Source organism: Papio anubis, chromosome 1 (genome assembly GCF_008728515.1).
Source record: "Papio anubis isolate 15944 chromosome 1, Panubis1.0, whole genome shotgun sequence".
In the NCBI taxonomy this organism is placed as follows: domain Eukaryota; kingdom Metazoa; phylum Chordata; class Mammalia; order Primates; family Cercopithecidae; genus Papio; species Papio anubis.
In genome coordinates this window covers 38781786-38802217 of record NC_044976.1, presented here as the reverse complement: position 1 = coordinate 38802217, position 20432 = coordinate 38781786, and the positions used below count along the sequence as shown (strand labels likewise).

At 41.2% G+C, this 20432-nt stretch overlaps 1 protein-coding gene across 6 annotated transcripts; it reads right to left on the bottom strand.

Moving 5' to 3' along the window:
* Window positions 1-2483: 2483 nt before the first annotated feature.
* ZNF684 (zinc finger protein 684) lies at window positions 2484-17448 on the bottom strand. 6 transcript variants are annotated; one of them, XM_031667432.1, is made up of 6 exons: window positions 16523-16641; window positions 16000-16219; window positions 15096-15134; window positions 8534-8753; window positions 7516-7611; window positions 2484-3687 (listed from the first exon to the last, which is right to left on the bottom strand). In XM_031667432.1, the coding sequence occupies exons 4-6, from the start codon at window positions 8676-8678 to the stop codon at window positions 2789-2791; spliced, it is 1140 nt and encodes a 379-aa protein (XP_031523292.1). In that variant the 5' UTR covers window positions 8679-8753; window positions 15096-15134; window positions 16000-16219; window positions 16523-16641; the 3' UTR covers window positions 2484-2788. The 6 variants fall into 6 exon arrangements, with proteins under 6 accessions (XP_031523292.1, XP_031523296.1, XP_031523295.1 ...); XM_031667436.1 differs by lacking the exon at window positions 16000-16219 and having other exon boundaries at window positions 8534-8660; window positions 16523-16750; XM_031667435.1 differs by having other exon boundaries at window positions 8534-8660; window positions 16000-16674.
* Between the last annotated feature and the right edge of the window lie 2984 nt (window positions 17449-20432).

Genomic DNA, 20432 nt, shown 5'->3' with positions numbered 1-20432 from the left:
TGTGTGGTTTGGAGTTTCTCAGATGAGGGTTACAGGCAGGGGAAGGAGAGACAGAATCGAAATGGTAAACACTACATAGGCTGAAGTGAGGACTTCATGTAAGAAATGACAGAAAACTCCTGAGCTGAAAAAAGGCAAGTCCTGTGACTATAAATACCAAGATTTTCCTGTGTGGCTGGCATACTAATTATGAAGACAACTCCCTGAAAAGAAGGTTCCAGAAATTTTGGAATGACCTCATAAATGAAATTAGCATATAGCCTCCTAAAATAACTTAGAAAGACAAGATTTAATTTAGATCTTTAAAGTCCCAGTATGCTTATTCAAAAAAGCACTATCGTTTATAGTTATTACCCAACACTACTCTTTCAAAAAATGGCTAATGAAAGAAAACAACGCAACATAATTGTAACTGAGCTTAAACTTAAAAGGCTTGATTTCTGAATTTAGGTTCAAGTCTAAGTTTTGTCACCACTCAAGAAAAGACATAAAAGATTTTTGGCATTACCAAGGAATATTGTGGACAGCAAGAAAACTTTAAATAATGACTAATTAATCCTTGAAGGGAATATGTAGAATTTACAAAATGTCACATTCCAAAGTTGCTACGTAGAAAAACTTGCTCTTTTCTAACAAGTTTTCATCTTCATTAATGATGACTATGCTGTTCATAAGGAAAATTCCAGGCATCTTCGGAGCTAAACATGTATTGACTTCTTAAAAAAAAAAAAAAATTCCCTGTAATCCCAGCGCTTTGGGAGACTGAAGGGGGATGACAGGCAGGAGGATCGTTAGAGGCCAGGAGTTCAAGACCAGCCTAGGCAACATAGTGAGACGCCTTCTCTACAAAAAATAAAAAATTAGCCAGGTGTGGTGGCTTGCACCTGTAGTCTTAGCTACTTAAGAGGCTGAGGTGGGAGGAATGCTTAAACCCAGAAATTCATGGTTACAGTGGGCTATGATTGTGCCATTGTGCTCAAGCCTCAGGAACAGAGTGAGACCGTGTCTCTATATATAAACAATAACAAAAGGCCCAGGCGTGGTGGCTCACGCCTGTAATCGCAGCACTTCAGGAGGCCAACGCGGGAAGATCACGAGGTCAGAAGATCGAGACCATCCTGGCTAACACAGTGAAATCCTGTCTCTACTAAAAATACAAAAACAAAAATAGCCGGGAGTGGTGGCGGCCGCTTGTAGTGCCAGCTACTCAGGAGGCTGAGGCGGGAGAATGGCGTGAACCCGAGATGGCGCCACTGCACTCCAGCCTGGGCAACAGAGCGAGACTCCGCCTCAAACAAACAAACAACAAAATCCCCAAAACTGTCCTCAAAAGTTGGAAAGTATCATGAGACCCTACTTTATTAAAATAAAATACAGATGATACCCCAGTTAAATATCACTTAAGCTGGCCAGACACAGTGGCTCACGCCTGTAATCCCAGCACTCTGGGAGGCCAAGGTGGGCAAATTATGAGGTCAGGAGTTCGAGACCATCCTGGCCAACATGGCAAAACCCCGTCTCTACTAAAAATACAAAAATTAGCCAGGTGTGGTGGCACACGCCTGTAGTGCCAGCCAGTTGGGAGGCTGAAGCAGGAGAATAGCTTGAACCCAGGAGGTGGAGGTTGCAGTGAGATGAGATCACGCCACTGCACTCCAGCCTGGGGGATAGAGTGAGACTCTGTCAAAAAAAAACAAACAAACAAAAAAAACCACTTAAGCTATCCTTACAGCTTACGTAGTTATACCAATGAAAAATAAAAAGAACAGGAATATTTGAAGTGCAAATTATTTATTTACATATTTAATTATTTTCCTCAACTGAATACTTATTGTAATACAGAATACAAGTACCTTTCTCTCCTCAATTAGTGTCTTGTTAAATTTTTTGTTCTGGTATTTACATACATAGGAAAACATCTTTATATGAATTTTAATAAGAAGTCTTCAGTTGTATAATTAAAGGAGACTCAGATTCAGTAACACTGTCATGCCCATTAAAAGTGCCAGCAAATGGATGAAAATATCACTGAAATTCACCTGACATATTAAACCACATTTTCTCACTTGATTAATTATACATGTTAAGACTGGAAGAAAAAATGTTATTTACTGCAGAAACTCTTAATAGGCATAATTTAATATAATGTATAAGCATAATATTTTATACTCACACTTGCATATTTATTTTATTATAAAAATTAAAAGTCGGCCGGGCGCGGTGGCTCAAGCCTGTAATCCCAGCACTTTGGGAGGCCGAGACGGGCGGATCACGAGGTCAGGAGATCGAGACCATCCTGGCTGACACGGTGAAACCCCGGCTCTACTAAAAAATACGGCAACTTAGCCGGGCGAGGTGAAGGGCTCTGTAGTCCCAGCTACCGAGGCTGAGGCAGGAGAATGGCGTGAACCCGAGGGAGCTTGCGGTGAGCTGAGATCCGCCACTGCACTCCAGCCTGGTGATGGTGAGCTTGGAGACCCGCCTCAAAAAAAAAAAAAAAAAAAAAAAAATTAAAAGTCAGGAATGGCAAATGTAGTTTCCACTGGTTCTTTGATTATTTAAGTTATGCTTACTTTCCAAGCTTTATGCTCTATTATTTATAGTTGTTTTCTCTCATATTTTCTGTAAAGTTTATTATCACTTCCAGAACATGATTGGCATTGATTGATTTTTATGGGAATCTACTCTTCCAAATTCATTTAAACTGTAGACTTCTCACCATGAATTCTTTAGTATTTAATAAGATTTAGCAAATATTTAATAAGGCCTCATATTCATAAAGTGAATATTATGTATGAGTTTTCTGATGTACAATAAGATTTGATTTCTGGGAAAATGCTTTCCCACATCTGTTACATTCATAGGGCTTCTCTCCTGTATGAGTTATCTGATGTCTGAGGAGATGAGACTTCTTGATGAAGGCTTTGCCACATTCAATACATCCGTAAGGCTTCTCTCCTGTATGAATTCTTTGGTGTGTAACAAGCACAGATGTGTTGCCAAAAGCTTTGCCACATATGATACATTGGTAGGGTTTCTCTCCTGTATGAAATCTGGAATGTTTATAAAGGGATGAACTATACCTGAAGGTTTTCCCACATTCCTTACATTCAAACGACTTCTCAAGTGTATGAGATTTCACGTGTTGATTAAATGAGGAGTTCCAAGTGAATGTTTTCCCACATTGACTGCACTCATAAGGCTTCTCTCCAGTGTGAAGTCTCTGGTGGACTACGAGTTGGGCTTTATGCATAAACGCCTTCCCACAATCATTGCACACAAAGGGTCTCTCTCCATTATGAATTTTCTGATGAGTTACAAGGTGTGCCTTCCTGCTATAGGCTTTTCCACAGTCACTGCATTCAAAAGGTTTTTTCCTTGTATGATTTTTTTCATGTCTAATGAAATGAAATTTCTTTTTGAAGGCTTTGCCGCATTCCCTGCATTCATAAGCGTTTTCTCCAGTATAACTTCTATTGTAACTCAGTAAGTCTAAATGAGGCGGCAAACGCTTCTCAAATGATTTACATGATTTTTTTCTCATTGGATTAAGACTTGTGCTCATATTATAATGGTGGATTCTCTCCATAGTCAGAATTTTATTGAACGTGAGCAAAACTGACTTCAAAAAATTGTCTTTGCTTTCCCGATGCTTCCTTGGTTCATCAACAAGTGGGCAGTCAGATTCTAAAAAGGAGTACAATAAAACATTCCTAGTTACTTTCTCCCACCAACATGTTATAGAGAAAAACATCTATCGTTTCAAATATAGTATCTCATTCTGAAAGCAATCTTCTATTTGTCTCACTCCTCCTGAGCTTTAAGAATAAAACTGCTGAAGAGGGAATGGGAACAGATGCCTTAACTTGTGACCTGTGGAAAGACAGTAAAATAGGCACAAGGTAGAGTGAGGGTACAAAGTCAGTCAAAAGGCCGCTGAACAAGGGTACAGGGTTAGCTCATAAAATGAAGAGGGCCCACTGTGGCGATCTGATTAATGGACAGGACAGCCAAACACACAGGAGATAGGCCGGGCATGGTGGCTCACGCCTGTAATCCCAGCAGTTTAGGAGGCTGAGGTGGGCGGATCATGAGGTGAAGAGATCAAGACCATCCTGGCCAACATGGTGAAACCCTGTCTCTACTAAAAACGCAAAAATTAGCTGGGCATGGTGGCACATGCCTGTAGTCCCAGCTACTCAGGAGGCTATGGCAGGAGAATCGCTTGAACCTGGGAGGCGGAGGTTACAGTGATCCGAGATCGCGCCATTGTACTCTAGCCTGGCAACAGAGCGAGACTCCATCTCCAAAAAAGGAGACAAAGGCAAAGGGGTTAAGAGAAAATATCAGAGAACAGACTAGGTTTGGAGGAGGTGGTAACAGGCAGTTATATAAATCACTACATAATTAATTTCTAGATCATCTTGGTAGGATAATTCCCTATTTCTCTCACTTATGTCTTTTTCCTCTTAATCACTCTGCACAATATCAGTTTCCTTTAGAAACATTCTCAAATCTCCAGTCCTCTAACAACAAGCAAACCACAGCAGAAGCATGTCTGTAGTCATGGCTTCAGCTCTACTGAGAGCTAGAATTCATTTGTACCTGTCTTGTAAGCCCAGGAACACAAATGTCCAGCAAGTCATCCAAGAATAAGTCATCCTTAGCTTGGGATAATAATAGCAAACAGATTCTATTTGCTATTTTTTTTTATTCCGGCTGAGTTTCTATATATGACAACTACCTGTCATACTTCTGTTTGACAAATACTCTTTTTACATCCTCTTTCAATCTAACAAACCATTCTTCAGCAAGTTGCTTTGCTCCTGAATTCACATTTTTTCACTATCCTCAAAACACTATTAATCCCAAATCTGTTCCCATTAAAAAAAAACTGGGGAGAGGGGGGTCTATGATTCCCCACGCTTCAGTTTCCCTCCATGTGGAGTGTTAGTACAATACTCCGAGCCTCTTTCTCTGTGTCTTATTCTGTGCGGAGCTAGACTGAGTAGTGGGCTACAGCCATCAGTACACATTTCTTTATAGAGTGGTTCTGACTCGGGATTTTGTTCCTTTCTTCTTTCTGCTCTATTTCAACAGATGGGAAGCAGAATCCTGCATTACCTCTACCGACAATAATCCACTGAAAAATTCAGTATCAGCCTGGCAAACAAAATTATGCAAGATATGAATTCACTCATGGGAACATGCGTTCCACTAGTCCTCAACAAATACCTTCTACTCCACGGACTCTAGATTCCTAAATTCAATCTCTTGCTCATGTTCATTCTCCACCTTAATTTGCCCTCCCTTATCTCCTCTCATCCTATCTAGAGCTTAGATATTCTTTAGGGAGGAACCACTGTTCCATAACCTCAAAAAAAGACTTCTCCAAATTTTGCATACTTTAAACTTTAAGCTCCATTTTCTATGAATTTCTAAGATAGTCACTGCTGCTGTCTGTACCATTCATTTTGACAGTTAATTAGAACAAAACTGCAATGTTAATGTGCACTGAAGAAATGTTTCATACTTGCTTGTTGAATTTTAAGATACTTTATTTTTGGGCTGGGCGCGGTGGCTCACACCTGTAATCCCAGCACTTTGGGAGGCTGAGGCGGGTGGATCATGAGGTCAAGAGATGAAGACCATCCTGGCCAACATGGTGAAACCGTGTCTCTACGTCTCTACTAAAAATACAAAAATTAGCTAGGCATGGTGGCAGGCGCCTGTAGTTCCAGCTACTCAGCAGGCTGAGGCAGGAGAATCACTTGAATCCGAGCTGAGATTGCACCACTGTACTCCAGCCTGGTGACAGAGTGAGACTCCGTCTCAAAAAACAACACACAACAAAAAAACCCCAAACTTTTATTTTCTATTTATATATTGTTTTCCTAACCACTAGGGAAAATATTTTAATATGAACATGTTTTGCTGTTCCAAATACCTTTCATAAGTTAGAAAATGGTAATGAGATTTTTGTTTCCTTTGAACCTTTTCAGGAAACGTTTTTAAAAGCCTTGTTGAATGGAAGAATAAGAAACATCCCCCATATTGCTATGACAGGGATACTGAAGAAAGAAAAGAAAAAGAAAAATAAGAAAAGAAACATCCCCCACAATGTCTGGCTCTATAACAATGAATTAATAAAATGTTCATTGTATACCATGATATGCTCAGCATAAAACAGATCATTCTCTTCAGGCACTATCATAAAACAAACAAACAAACAAAACAAAACAAAACAAAAAAAACAAAAAACAAAACAAAAAAAGCCTTAAAAGCCACAATGATTAAAAAAATATATATCCACGACAGTATATATAAATTTTTCATGACAGAGTCATAATAGAATTGGCTTGGGAGTTCAAAGAAAGTAAAGATTAATTTAGACAGGAGTTACAATGAAAGAGGAAAAGCTGAATTCAGACTTAATAAAATGCTGGTTTTAGGAGCAGACCAGAATCAGGATTAATGCTGAGAAGAAAACTGTATATAGGCCGGGCGCGGTGGCTCACGCCTGTAATCCCAGCACTTTGGGAGGCCGAGGCAGGTGGATCACGAGGTCAGGAGATCGAGACCATCCTGGCTAACACACTAAAACCCTGTCTCTACTAAAAATACAAAAAATTAGCCGGGCGTGATGGTGGGCGCCTGTAGTCCTAGCTACGCAGGAGGCTGAGGCAGAATGGTGTGAACCCGGGAGGCAGAGCTTGCAGTAAGCTGAAATCGCACCACTGCACTCCAGCCTGGGTGACAGAGTGAGACTGCATCTCAAAAAAAAAAAAAAAAAAAAAAAGATTAGACAGTAATTGGTAGAGTAACGCCTCAAATTCAGATAATTTAACTTCATTATAACGACTAAGTATATAGAAAAAAAGATCTATGTTGAGAAGGGAAGAAGAATGAGGGTTTTAGAAATTAAGAGAACAGAAACAAAGCGAGGACCTAGATGAAACAGGCTGTGTGAGAAGCCAGAGGAGACAGGAGAGGGATGCTCCATACAACAGCTGAGCAACGAGAAAGAGCACGTGTGCGGAAAGGAGGGTGAAGGCAGCTTTTGGGGAGCTGACTGATGATGTTATGTTAAAGGTGTGTGGCTTTTAAGAGGTGCTTCTGGCCGGGCGCGGTGGCTCAAGCCTGTAATCCCAGCACTTTGGGAGGCCGAGGCGGGTGGATCACGAGGTCAGGAGATCGAGACCATCCTGGCTAACATGGTGAAACCCCGTCTCTACTAAAAATACAAAAAACTAGCCGGGCGTGGTGGCGGGCGCCTGTAGTCCCAGCTACTCGGAGGCTGAGGCGGGAGAATGGCGTGAACCCGGGAGGCGGAGCTTGCAGTGAGCCGAGATCGCGCCACTGCACTCCAGCCTGGGCGACAGAGCGAGACTCCGTCTCAAAAAAAAAAAAAAAAAAAAAGAGGTGCTTCTAAGAAAAATTTCAGAGGTGCCTGTCCCTCACTGACCAACAGGGATCTCAACTTCACACACCCCCATCTGAATTTCTCTCACTCACCTGGAGAGCTCTGATGTGGGTTCGCTCCCTCCACCATCCATGGCTCTTGTCCTTGCTCTACCTTGAGGATCACTTCTGTTTTGTTAATTGGACATCCTGTTGGTGGGAAAGTAACATAGAAGTGGGGACAAAGTGCTAGGCAAACAACCAGCTCACAACTCAGGTTGCCTCCTTGAGTCTCAGGGTTTTTAAAGGATAACAAGCAGGCTTTAAAACAGAACAGACCTGGGCCGGGTGCGGTGGCTCACGCCTGTAATCCCAGCACTTTGGGAGGCCGAGGCGGGTGGATCACGAGGTCACGAGATCGAGACCATCCTGGCTAACACAGTGAAATCCCGTCTCTACTAAAAATACAAAAAATTAGCTGGGTGTGGTGGCAGGCACCCGTAGTCTTAGCTACTCAGGAGGCTGAGGCAGGAGAATAGCATGAACCTGGGAGGTGGAGCTTGCAGTGAGCCGAGATCCTGCCACTGCACTCCAGTCTGGGTGACAGAGCGAGACTGCGTCTCAAAAAAAAAAAAAACAAAACAACAACAACAACAAAAAAAACCAGAACAGACCCTTCTCCTCCATCTGGGAAGTAGAAGCATAAGCAGACTATGTGAAGCTCAAAGGGGACTCAGAATCTTTGACAACTAAAATTTAGGGCCCAGCTGATTAATGCCTGAGAATGCTCACAGCTTTCATAAGTCTTTTTTTTGAGATAGGGTCTCAGTCTGTCACCCAGGCTGGAATGTAGTGGTACGTCTAGGCTCAAGCGATCCTTCCACCTCAGCCTCCCAAGTAGCTGGGACGACAGGCACATGCCACCACACCTAGCTAAATTTTGTTGAGACAGTCTCAAAATGTTGCTCAGGCTGGTCTTGAAATCCTGGGCTCAAGCAATTCTCCTGCCTCCCAAAGTGCTGGGATTATAAGTATGAGCCATCACAATTGGCAAGCGTTCACACATCTTAAAAGATGAGCACTATTAGTATATACTAAGTTACACTGAAAAGTTATCACTTATTGTCCTTACCCACTGAGATGAGGTTTCTATAGTTCTCCAACATCACATCCCAATACAAGGTTCTCTCAGTACAATCAAGCAGCTGCCACTCCTCTGCGGTGAAATCCACAGCCACATCCTGGAACGTCACTGATTCCTGTAACAGCACATTCATCTTCAAACTAAAGTGTGCATCATTAGCGAACTTGCAAGAGAATCAGGGCAGCTCCTTAATATCATATCATGTTCACTGTTGAGTTTGTAGAAAATGAGATATAATGATTACATGCTTGATTCAGAAATATGCTTTGTGATAGTAACAAAAATCTTATTAAACATATCCAACTGGTGCCAGAACAGTTCAACAGGGGAAAGAAAAGTCTTTTCAACAACTGGTACTGAGACCACTAGACATCCACATGCAAAAGTATGACACTGGACTCCCCACCCATTTCACATCATATAAGAAAATGAACTAAAATGGACCAGAGAGCTAAAAGAAAGAAACAAAGCTAACAAACAGTTAGAAGAAAATAGAAAAAAAGTTTTTTGTGACCTTGGATTAGGCAGTGGTTTGTGAAATATGACAGAAAAAGTGGAAGTGACAATAAAAATAAATAGGAATTCATCAAAATGAAAACTTCTGTGCTCCATAGGACACTGCCAAGAATGTGAAAAGAAAATCCGCAGAATGGGAGAAAATATTCGCAAATCAGGTATGTGATAAGAGGCTTGTATCTAGAATATATAAATAACTCTTAAAATTCAACAATAGGGGGAGGGGAGAAAAAAACAACAATAAAAAGACAACACAATTTAAAAATGGGCAAAGGATTTAAAGAGACATCTCTCCAAAGATATATCTATCTATCTATAGATAGATATAGATATATGTATGTATGTATCTGTGTTGGTATGTGTATAGTAAATAAGCCCATGAAAAGATGCTTAACATTAGGGTCTGAAACTGAAGCAAGAAAGAAAAAAAAATAAAAAGAAAAAAGATGCTCAACATCATTAGTGATTAGTCATTAGTGAAATGCAAACCAAAACCATAATGAGATAGCACTTCACTTCTATGAGGACAGTTAAAATCAAAGGCAGACAATGACCTGTGGTGGCAAGGATGTGGCGAAACTGAAACTCTTGTACATTACTCAACTCTTGTACACTGGGATTGCAAAATGGTGCAGCAACTACGTTTTTTCTTTTTTCTTTTCTTTTATTTGATATAGGGTCTTGCTCTGTCACCCAGCTTGGAGTGGAGTGGAGTGGTGTAATCAGGGGTCACTGCAGCACCCAACTCCTGGACTCAAGTGATCCTTCTACCTCAGCCTCTGAAGTAACTGGGACTACAGGCACGTGCCACCACACCCAGGCAATTAAAAAAATATTTTTTGGGGCCAAGTGCGGTGGCTCATGCCTGTAATCCCAATACTTTGGGAGGCCGAGGCAGGTGGATCATGAAGTCAGGAGATCAAGACTATCCTGGCTAACACGGTGAAACCCCGTCCCTACTAAAAATACAAAAAAGTAGCCAGGTATGGTGGCATGTGCATGTAGTCTCAGCTACTCAGGAGGCTGAGGCAGGAGAATCGCTTGACCTAAGAGGCAGAGGTTGCAGTGAGCCAAGGTTGCGCCACTGCACTCCAGCCTGGGCAACAGAGTGAGACCCCATCTCAAAAAAAAAAAACTTTAGAGAGGGGGTCTCACTACATTGCCCAGACTGCTCTTGTACTCTTGGCTTGAAGTGATCCTCCTGCTTCAGCCTCCCAAAGTGCTGGGATTACAGGCATGAGCTACCATACCCAGCCTGTGTAGTAACCACAACAGTTTAGCAGTTCCTCCAAGTGTTTTTTTTTTTTTTGAGATGGAGTCTCGCTCTTGTCGCTCAGGCTGGAGTGCAGTGGCGCCTCCTGGGTTCAAGTAATTCTCCTGCCTCAGCCTCCTGAGTAACTGGGATTATAGGCGTACATCACTGATTTTTGTATTTTTAGTAAAAACGGGGTTCTACCACATTGACCAGGCTGCTCTTGAACTTCTGACCTCAAGTGATCCACCCACCTCAGTCTCCCAAAGTGCTGGGATTACAGGCAAGAGCCACTGCACTCAGCCTCCTCCAAGTGTTAAACAGAGTAACCATATAACCCAGCAATCCCCTCCTAGGTATATACCCGCGAGAATTCAAGACATTTGTCCACACAAAAGCCCACAGACAAATGTTCATAGTAAAGTTATTCATAGTCAAAAAAGTGGAATAATCTGGTGTCCATGAACTGATAAATGGATAAAGAACATGTGGTATATCCATATGATGGAATATTATTTGGCAATAAAAAAGGAATCAAGCACTGGTACATCTACAACATGGATGAACCTTGAAAATACTGTATGGGGCTGGGTGCCATGCCGCCCACCTGTAATCCCAGCACTTTGGGAGGCTAAGGTGGGCAGATCACTTGAGCCCAGGAGTTTGAGACCAGCCTGGGCAAAATAGCAAGACTCAGTCTCTACAAAAATAAAAAATTAGCTGGGTATGGTGGCATATGGACCTATAGTCCCAGCTATCTGAGAGACTGAGGTGGGACAACTGTTTGAGGCTGGCAGGTTGAAGCTACAACAGAGTGAGACCCTGCCTCAAAAAAACTAAATAAATAAAAAAGAAAAAGAGGAAACTATTGTATTGGGTGTAAGAAGCCAGTCATGAAAGATTACATATTTCATGGTTCCATTTGTATGAAATGTTCAGAAGAGAAAAGCCATAGAAACTGAAAGTCGATTAGTGCTAGGGAAAGGGAGGAATGAGTAGTGACTGCTAATTAGGGTATGGAGTTGCTTTTGGGGTGATGAAAATGTTCTGAAACTAGATAGTGGTGACATCTGTACAACTCTGTGAATACACTAAAAAAACCACTGAATTGTATACAATTGTTATTTTTTTTTTGAGACAGAATCTTGCTCTGTTGCCCAGGCTGGAGTGCAGTAGTGTGATCTCTGCTCACTCACTGTAGCCTCTGCCTCTCAGGTTCAAGCGATTCTCATGCCTCAGACTCCCGAGTAGCTGGGACTACAGGCGTGCAGCACCACACTTGGCTAATTTTTTTTGTACTTTCGGTAGAGATGGGAGTTTCACCATGTTGGCCAGGCTAGTCTCTAACTCCTGACCCCAAGTGATCCACCCACCTTGGCCTCCCAAAGTGATGGGATTACAGGCATGAACCACTGCACCTGGCTGACTGTATATACTTTAATCAGGTCACTTTTGTGGTATGATAATTATATTTCAATAAAGCTATTTAAAAATATCACTTATATATTCTTATTTGTTCACTCATAAAATATTTAATGAGGCTCCACCAACCCTATACTGGAGATATCAAAAGAAATAAAATTATTACTCCTCTCAGGAATCTTACACTCTATTAGAATCAATAAAGTAAACGTAAGTGCCATAAGATGTTACTGAGACTGTAAGGTTTACATGCCAGATGCATGTAAGCATAATAAAATAGGAACACATGGATAGTTTTACATGATAAAATACGTCCTTCTAACCATAATGCCAAAATCATGTTTAATGGATAAATGTTAAAAGCACTGAAATTAAAGACAAGTAGTTACATATCTACCACAAAAGAGATAGTTAAGACCATTGTCAGCAGGAATTAGGAAACTGTAACCCATGGACTGGCCTCCTGTTTTTGTAAACAGAATGTTACTGAAACGTAGTCACACCCATTCATTTACTTCAGCTTCAAGGACAGAGTTGAGTAGTTGCCACAGAGGCTGTATGGCCTTCAAATCTAAAATATTCACTATTTCACCCTTTATGAAAAAGTTAGCACTAGGAAGGGTTTATTCCAGGAATGCATAGCTAGTTCAGCATTGGGAAATGCACTAAAAATTATCTAAACTGGTACATTAAGGGTGGCCAGATATATTATATTATTGACAGCTATTTAAAAAAAGGGCATGAAGCCAAAAGTTCCTAGTTATTAAAATAATCTTCGCAAGTTAAAAATCCTTAACTTGATTAAAAACAAAATAAACAACTATCTACCAGAATACAAGAGGAAACGGTGAAACACTGGGAGCACCTCCATTAAAGTTAGGACAAAAAAGACTTCTGGCTAGCAATTACAGGTAACCCCTGAACAACACAGGTTTGACCTGCCTGGGTCCACTTATACTCAGATTTTTTTTTGCAATGAATACAGTTGGCCCTTGGTTGGCAGGTTCGGCATCTACAACCACATGCAGATTAAAAAAAAAATACAGTTATTCCGGGGTGAGGGAGAGCATTAGGAGATATACCTAACGTAAATGATGAGTTAATGGGTGCAGCACACCAACATGGCACAGGTATACATATGTAACAAACCTGCACGTTGTGCACATGTACCCTAGAACTTAAAGTATAATAATAATAATTAAAAAAAATACAGTATTCTTGCCATGCAAAACCCATGAATATGGATGGCCAACTTTTCCTATCCTTGAGTTCCACAGAGGCCAACTGTACTGTGGGACTTCAGTACGTTCCGATTCGGGGATCTGCAGGAGTTCTGGAAACAGTCTCCCATGGATACCACACGATGGCTGTTCATTCAAAACTGCAGCGACTAGAAGTCCTGGCCATTGCAATGAGACAAGCAAAATATGGGGGAAGGTATAAATACTGGGCAAGAGGAGACAAAACTCCATTTGGAATGTATGATTGTCTACCTAAGAAATAGAGGAATCAACTAAAGAACTCTTAGATCTAACAAGAGTTCTGTATATTGGTTGGATATAAATTCAACGTAGAGAAATCCATCTTTTTATTTTCTTCAGAGACAGAGTGTCACTCTGTCACCCAGGCTAGAGTGCAGGGGTGTGATCATAGCTAGCTGTAGCCTGGATCTTCTAGGCTCAACTGATCCTCCTGCCCTAGCCTCCCTGGTAGCTGGAACCACAGGTGTGTGCCATTATGCCCTGCTAATTAATTTTTTTTTTTCTAGAAATGGAGTCTTCTATATTGACCAGGCTGGTCTGGAACTCCTGGCCTCAAAGCAGTCCTCCCACCTTAGCCTCCCAAAGTGCTGGGAATACAGGCATGAACCACCATGCCCAGCCAAGAGAAGTCCATATTTTTCTATTTACCAAAATAGCAAACTAGAAGAGATAATGAAAAAAAGGCCTACCCCATTCTCAATAGCAACTAAAACCATATGTAAGAATAAATATAAGAAATGTACAAGAATTACAATAAGAAACTCATAAAACCTATAAAATTATAATAAAAGGGCCAGGTGTGGTGGCTCATGCCTATAATCCCAGCACTTTGGTAGGCTGAGATGGGTGGATCACCTGAAGTCAGGAGTTCGAGACCAGCCTGACCAACACGGTGAAACTCTGTCTCTACTAAAAATACAAAAATTAGCCGGGCATGGTGGCGGGCGCCTGTAACCCCAGCTATAACCCCAGCTACTCAGGAGGCCGAGGCAGGAGAATCACTTGAACTCAGGAGATGGAGGTTCCAGTGAGCCAGGTTGTAAGAAAGTCAGGTTGTAAGAAAACCTGTCTAGGACTCATTGAAAAGTCATGAATTCTCTCCAAATTAACCTATTAAGTTTAATGCAATCATAATAAAAATATCTGGCTGGGCGCAGTGGTTTACACCTGTAATCCCACCAGCACTTTGGAAGGCCGAGGCAGGAGGATCACTTGAGGTCAGGAGTTCGAGACCAGCCTGGTCAACAAGATGAAACCCTGTCTCTACAAAAAACACAAAAATTAGCCGGAGATGGTGGCACATGCCTGTAATCCAAGGTACTTGGGAGGCTGAGGCAGGAGAATTGCTTGAACCTGGGAGGTGGAGGCTTTAGTGAGCTGAGATCATGCCACTGTACTCCAGCCTGGGCAACAGAGCCAAACTCTGTCTCAAAAAAAAAGAAAAAAAGAAAAAAGAATACCTAACATACTGCTTTATGAACCTTGACAATATTTGTTATTTTGATGACCTTAAAATTCATGTAGAAGAGTAAATGCTCAAGATAACTAGAGACTGGAAAAGGTATAAGATTTACTTATGGATCCAGATGGGCATTAAAAAGGCTACATACCTGAACTTATAAATTGAGTTCATTTAGTGCTGCTTGGCACTATGTTCTTACTCTAGGGAATACTCTTAAGACAGTCATAGGAAACCTGATGCTGTATTTATCGCAGGCTGCTGCTGTGAATGTTATTTCTAATGTTATCTATATGAAAACTCATTAGAAAATATTTTCTTCAAAGAAATGTGTCAGGAAAAACTTTAGTTATAAGGAAAATAATTTTGCTTTATCTTCACAGACAATGCCAATACTTTTTAACTGGCTGGTTATCCATTTACTATGATTTCCAGGAAGACCGAGTACATATTTCCAGCTCAAATTTGTTCCAACCATCTGCAAACCCTATGACTTGGGTATCAAGTTCCCAATCTTCTAAATTTCCTTTTAGACTTGATCTTTTATTCGGTTTACATTTTTCCTGACCATACATTTCCTTTTTATCATCTGGACTTTTGAGAGATTTAAACAACTGGATGAATAGATGGATACCTTACCTGGAAGTTGATCATTTTCTGCAGCTCTTACACAGAAATCTATGAAAGTAGAAATGGGGAAAAGAATAGAAAGACCTGAGACACTAGGACTGCATGCAAAGTAGAACCCCGCTCTATCAGACCATAAGTACCCACACTGCAGCCTCAGAAAATGCCACCTAGTGGGGGAGAAAGACATTTCTAGCAAGACAGAAAAGTCCATGTTCCATGAGCACAGATCTCTACTTGTGATTGTTAGGAATATATGGAGCTTAGATAAGGATGTTATATGTTTCTGTCCTACTGATCTAACACCAAGTGGTTCCTCTTGAAACGGTTTTTTTTTTTTTTTTTTTCTCCCAGAAATTTATCCTGAAGAAATAATGAATGAGTTGAAAAACTAACTTAAAAGCTTGGCCTCTGAAGCTCCATAAGTCTAAAAATTATTCCTTCCTGTGATTCTCCGGTTTCTACTCTGAAGCTGGGATAAGAGATTGCAAATTAGGTTGGGCTTTCTTGAGAAGGCTGGATTCAGGGACTCAGGAACAGTTTTTTTTTTTGTTTTTGTTTTTTTGTTTTTTTGTTTTTTTTTTTTTAGCTGGATCCTTCAGTTTAAACTCCAAATGTTTCTCTCTGTAGGAACTTCCCATCTCCTGTGAGCTTAGACTGCTGGGGCTCTAGAAAGGGTACAATGGGCAAACCGAGAACTCCCACCTTCATTTACACAGTCTGCACTGGAAGATCTGCACATACACCAAGAGACTCTACAAAATGACCACAAATCGAAATTTACTCAGCATTCATTGCTCAAATATTTCAGGAGAATAAACCCAACTCTGTTTTATGCAGGAATGCTATACTGTGAAAAAAAGAATGAAATCTGGAGAAAATGTATCTGAGTTTGAATCTCAGTTCTTCCACTTACTAAGCTGTGTGAGTCCAGGCAAGTAATTTCACCTTTCAGCTTCAGTTAATTCACATGCAAAATGGTAACAGCATTTACTTCAAATGATTGCTGAGAATACCCTTCGAATGCACAGCAGCTTCTCAAGAATACTTTCTTCCTGGATCCCTTGAAATGGCTTACAGTTTCCACCGGATCCCTTGAAATGGCTTAAAATTGTGGCAGGCTCCGGTCGGGCCAGCTATGTTTTTGGAACCAGGAAAGGTACAGTTAGATGAACAGACTCCTACACAGTGACCTTGACCTACAAGAGCGGGAATGCAAATTGAGCCTCTCCCAGTTCCACCAGATCCCTGGGCATCTACCCAATGCCAGTCGGAGCCTAACTCTTGCTTTCTCTCAGTTACTCGAGTTGAACAGGACCCACATATCCAAACCTGAAGTCACTGCACTTGGAGACTGTAAAGTTTTATCTCCGGTAGGGTAAACCTAGAAGCCAGTCCCCGCCTTTCTCTTACGTCCTCCGAGTCCAGCAAAGCCATACCTGCCACCCTTTCACTGCCTCGCTCGCAGCTCCGGCTCCAAGCCTGGGATCAGTCACAGCGTTGTCCACAGACTGGGGGGCAGCCACCGCCAGCACTTCTCGCGGCGCTTGATTTGAAGATTGAATACCGGCTACCGTCCTACTGCGCGTGTGCGGAAGTAACTGTCCACCTAGAGTTCCTGGGCTCCTCCCGGGTATAGGCCATCCGTCGGAGACCACATTTCCCATAAGGCCAGTGGAGCTCGTTTCCGGAAGGCGTCAGACGCTGCTGCTTCTTGGGAGGTGGTGCGGAGTTCCTGAGTTGGTATCTGTATTGCTAACCTGAGACCCGCGCTTTTTAAATCGTTTTCTTTTAAAAGGATACACAGCATCTTTAAATACTGAAAAGTAAAATCAGCAGTATGCTAAAAAAAATTTGCTCTTACTCAGTAGGGTTTCTTCTAGCAATGCACCAGGTTAAGTCAGAGAGGTGAAGAGGATCCAACAAATAAGACTGAGAAGGAATAATCCATGAAGTAGATGGAAAAGTAAGAGAGTTTAGATCTGCAAAACCAAGGGAAGGAAGTGTTTCAAGAAGAAGGGAGTGACCCACTGTCTCAAATGTTGCTCATAGGTCAAGTAAAATGAGAACTAAGAATGGACCACTGTAGCAATGGTCACTAGTGATGCAGAAACGCCATTTTGGCAGTGGTGGAAGTTTGATAAAGTCTGAGGAAAATTTGATAGGAGATGGAGGAAAGGATGGGAGGAGAGGAAATGGAGAAAGCAAATACAGGTAATAATTGTAAGAAGTTTTTTTTTAAGGTGAGCAGAAAAATAAGGCTATCATGGGATAGGGATTTTGGATCCAGTAATATTTTGTTGTTGTTGCCTTTTTCCACATATTCTAATTTTTTTTTTTTTTTTTAAAGATGGGGCTGGGTGTGGTGGCTTATGCCTGTAATCCTAACACTTCAGGATGCCAAGGTGGGAGGATTGTTTGAGCCCAGGAGTTCAAGACTGCCTAGGCAACATAGTGAGACCCCCATCTCTACAAAAAATAAAAAATTAGCCTGGCATGGCACCTGCCTGAAGACCCAACTACTTGAGAGGCTGAGATGGGAGGATCGCTTGAGCCCAGATAGTGGAGACTGCAGTGAGCCATGATCCCACCACTGGACTGCAGCATGGGCGACAGAGCTAGTCTCTGTCTCAAAAAATATAAAATAAAATAATAAATAAAATAAAGAAATTATAGTAAGCTTATGTACTAATTAAAAGGATCTAGGCTGGGCGCGGTGGCTCACGCCTGTAATCCCAGCACTTTGGGAGACTGAGGTGGGCAGATCACTTGAGGTCAGGAGTTAGAGACCAGCTTGGCCAACATGGTGAAAACCCATCTCTACTAAAAATAAAAATATTAGCCAGGCATGGTGGCAGACGCCTGTAATCCCAGCTACTCGGGAGGCTGAGGCGGGAGAATCGCTTGAACCCGGGACGCAGAGGTTGCAGTGAGCCAAGATCACACCACTGCACTCCAGCCTGGGCGACAGAGTGAGACTCTGTCTCAAATAAATAAATTAATTAATAAAACGAAAGATTCAGTAGAGGTGGGAAATACACAATTCAGGATAGACAGGCTAGTTACATGGAGGAAAGTCCTTGAGGAAAGAAGGGATGGAATACAGTACACAATCACAGGGATCAATCTAAGTAAGAGTATGGATAATTTATCTCCATTGAAATAGAAGGGGAGGCAGAGTTTATAAATACAGATGCAAACAGGTGGACAAATATGGTGGTAGAAGAAAGAGGATGCCCTTTTCTGAGTGCTTCTATTTTCCCAGTGAAATAGGAAGCTGAAATGAAGATGGGGGAAAGTATTGCAGGCTTGACAGAAAAGATGAATACTGTATTATGATTATTTTGATACATGGTTTTTTCATATTTTAACATCTGTGAAATTGCTATCTTACAAGTGATGGCACTCCATAGTTTAATCAGGAGCATTGTTTTTTATTAGTACCTAAAATAATACAACTTATAATCAATGGCATCTGAGATTCGATAAAGTGTTATTTATGAATATGAGCAAGTGTGTAGATTAAGGAAATGTAGTACTATTGCCTGGCACCATTAAGAGCCGGCTTGGTATTAGTACCCATTGACTTTACTGGCATTTTCTCTGCCATAAACACATCTCTCTCTCTCTCTCTCTCTCTCTCAATGTGTGTGTGTGTGTGTGTCTTCCTTCCCCTCCCCTCCCCCTCTTCTCCTGTCCTCTCCTCTCGTCTCCTCTCTCAACAGAAAGGACATACATTAAAGACATGGGTAGTAGAATAAATTCATTACATCTTAATATCTAAAGTATTTTGGACCAAATTACTTCTGTATTTTTTGTCAGGCCTCTGAGCCCAAGCTAAGCCATCATATCCCCAGTGACCTGCACGTAAACATCCAGATGGCCTGAAGCAACTGAAGATCCACAGAAAAAGTGAAAATAGCCTTAACTGATGACATTCCACCATTGTGATTTATTTCTGCCCCAACCTAACTGATCAATGTACTTTATACTCTCCCCCACCCTTAGGAAGGTTCTTTATAGTCTCCCCCACCCTTAAGAAGGTTCTTTGTAATTCTCACCACCCTTGAGAATGTACTTTGGGAGATCCGCCCCCTGCCCCCAAAACATTGCTCTTAACTCCACCGCCTATCCCAAAACCTGTAAGAACTAATGATAATCCCACCACCCTTTGCTGACTCTCTTTTCGGACTCAGCCCGCCTGCACCCAGGTGAAATAAACAGCCATGTTGCTCATACAAAGCCTGTTTGGTGATCTCTTCACATGGACACGTGAGACATTTTTATTAGAAACAGTATGTATTTTGTGCAACCCCAAAATTAGGCATTTAATTTTACAAAACACATTTCATTATGGTAATTCTAAACTACACAATAGTAGAAAGAATAGTGATGAACTTCCATGTATCCATCCCCCAACTCCAATAATTATCAACTCAGGGCCAATTCTGTTTCCTCTCTATCCCCAACCCCATTGCATAGTATTTTGAAGCAAAATCCCAGAACATATAATTTCATCAATAAAAATAAAGACTTAAAAAAAACCATATTATTAACACATCTAAAATATTAACAACGTTTCCTTAACATCATCAAACATTGAGTCATTGCTCAAATTATCAATTTTCTCATAAATGTAATTTCTTTTAGAGTTTTAAAAAATTAAGTACAAATGCTGGGCACAGTGGCTCATGCCTGTAACCACAGCACTTTGGGAGGCTGAAGAAGAGGAAGGATTGCTTGAGGCCAAGAGTTTGAGGCTGCAGTCAGCTATGACCACACCACAACATTAGAGGTTGTAGAAAAGGGACACTCTATCATTCCTTTATCATTTAGCAGCTGGATTATTTCTATAGAGGAGCTTCACATCATGTACTATGTAGTCATTCAGGTATACAGTTCACATAGGAATGTCAGGAAAAAAGAATTTATTTACCAGTCTTCCATTTAACAATTCCCAATTATCTTCTAAATATGACCAATTTTTGAGCATCATTATGAACTCATAAACATGTTTGATGTGCTTCAATCTATTGCTGTTGTTATCCCTACTGATACTCAAATTGTCACATCTTTGGCCATTGGGAGCCTCTTTAAGTTGGCTCTTGAGAGTCTTCTTTTGGAATGATCCTATTAGTCTTCAATAGCTTGTTATCTATATGACAAGGTGCTTCAGGTTTCTCTTGTTCATTTCCTGACCCAGACCTTAAATCAGCCATTTCTCCAAGGAACCTGGCTCTTTTTAATGGGAGATGGTATTTCAAGACCTTGATCAGGCATCTGGTGGTGTTCACTGCTCCTGGGTTGGTTAGACATTGACTTTGAAGTTTTGAATTTCTGACATACTAG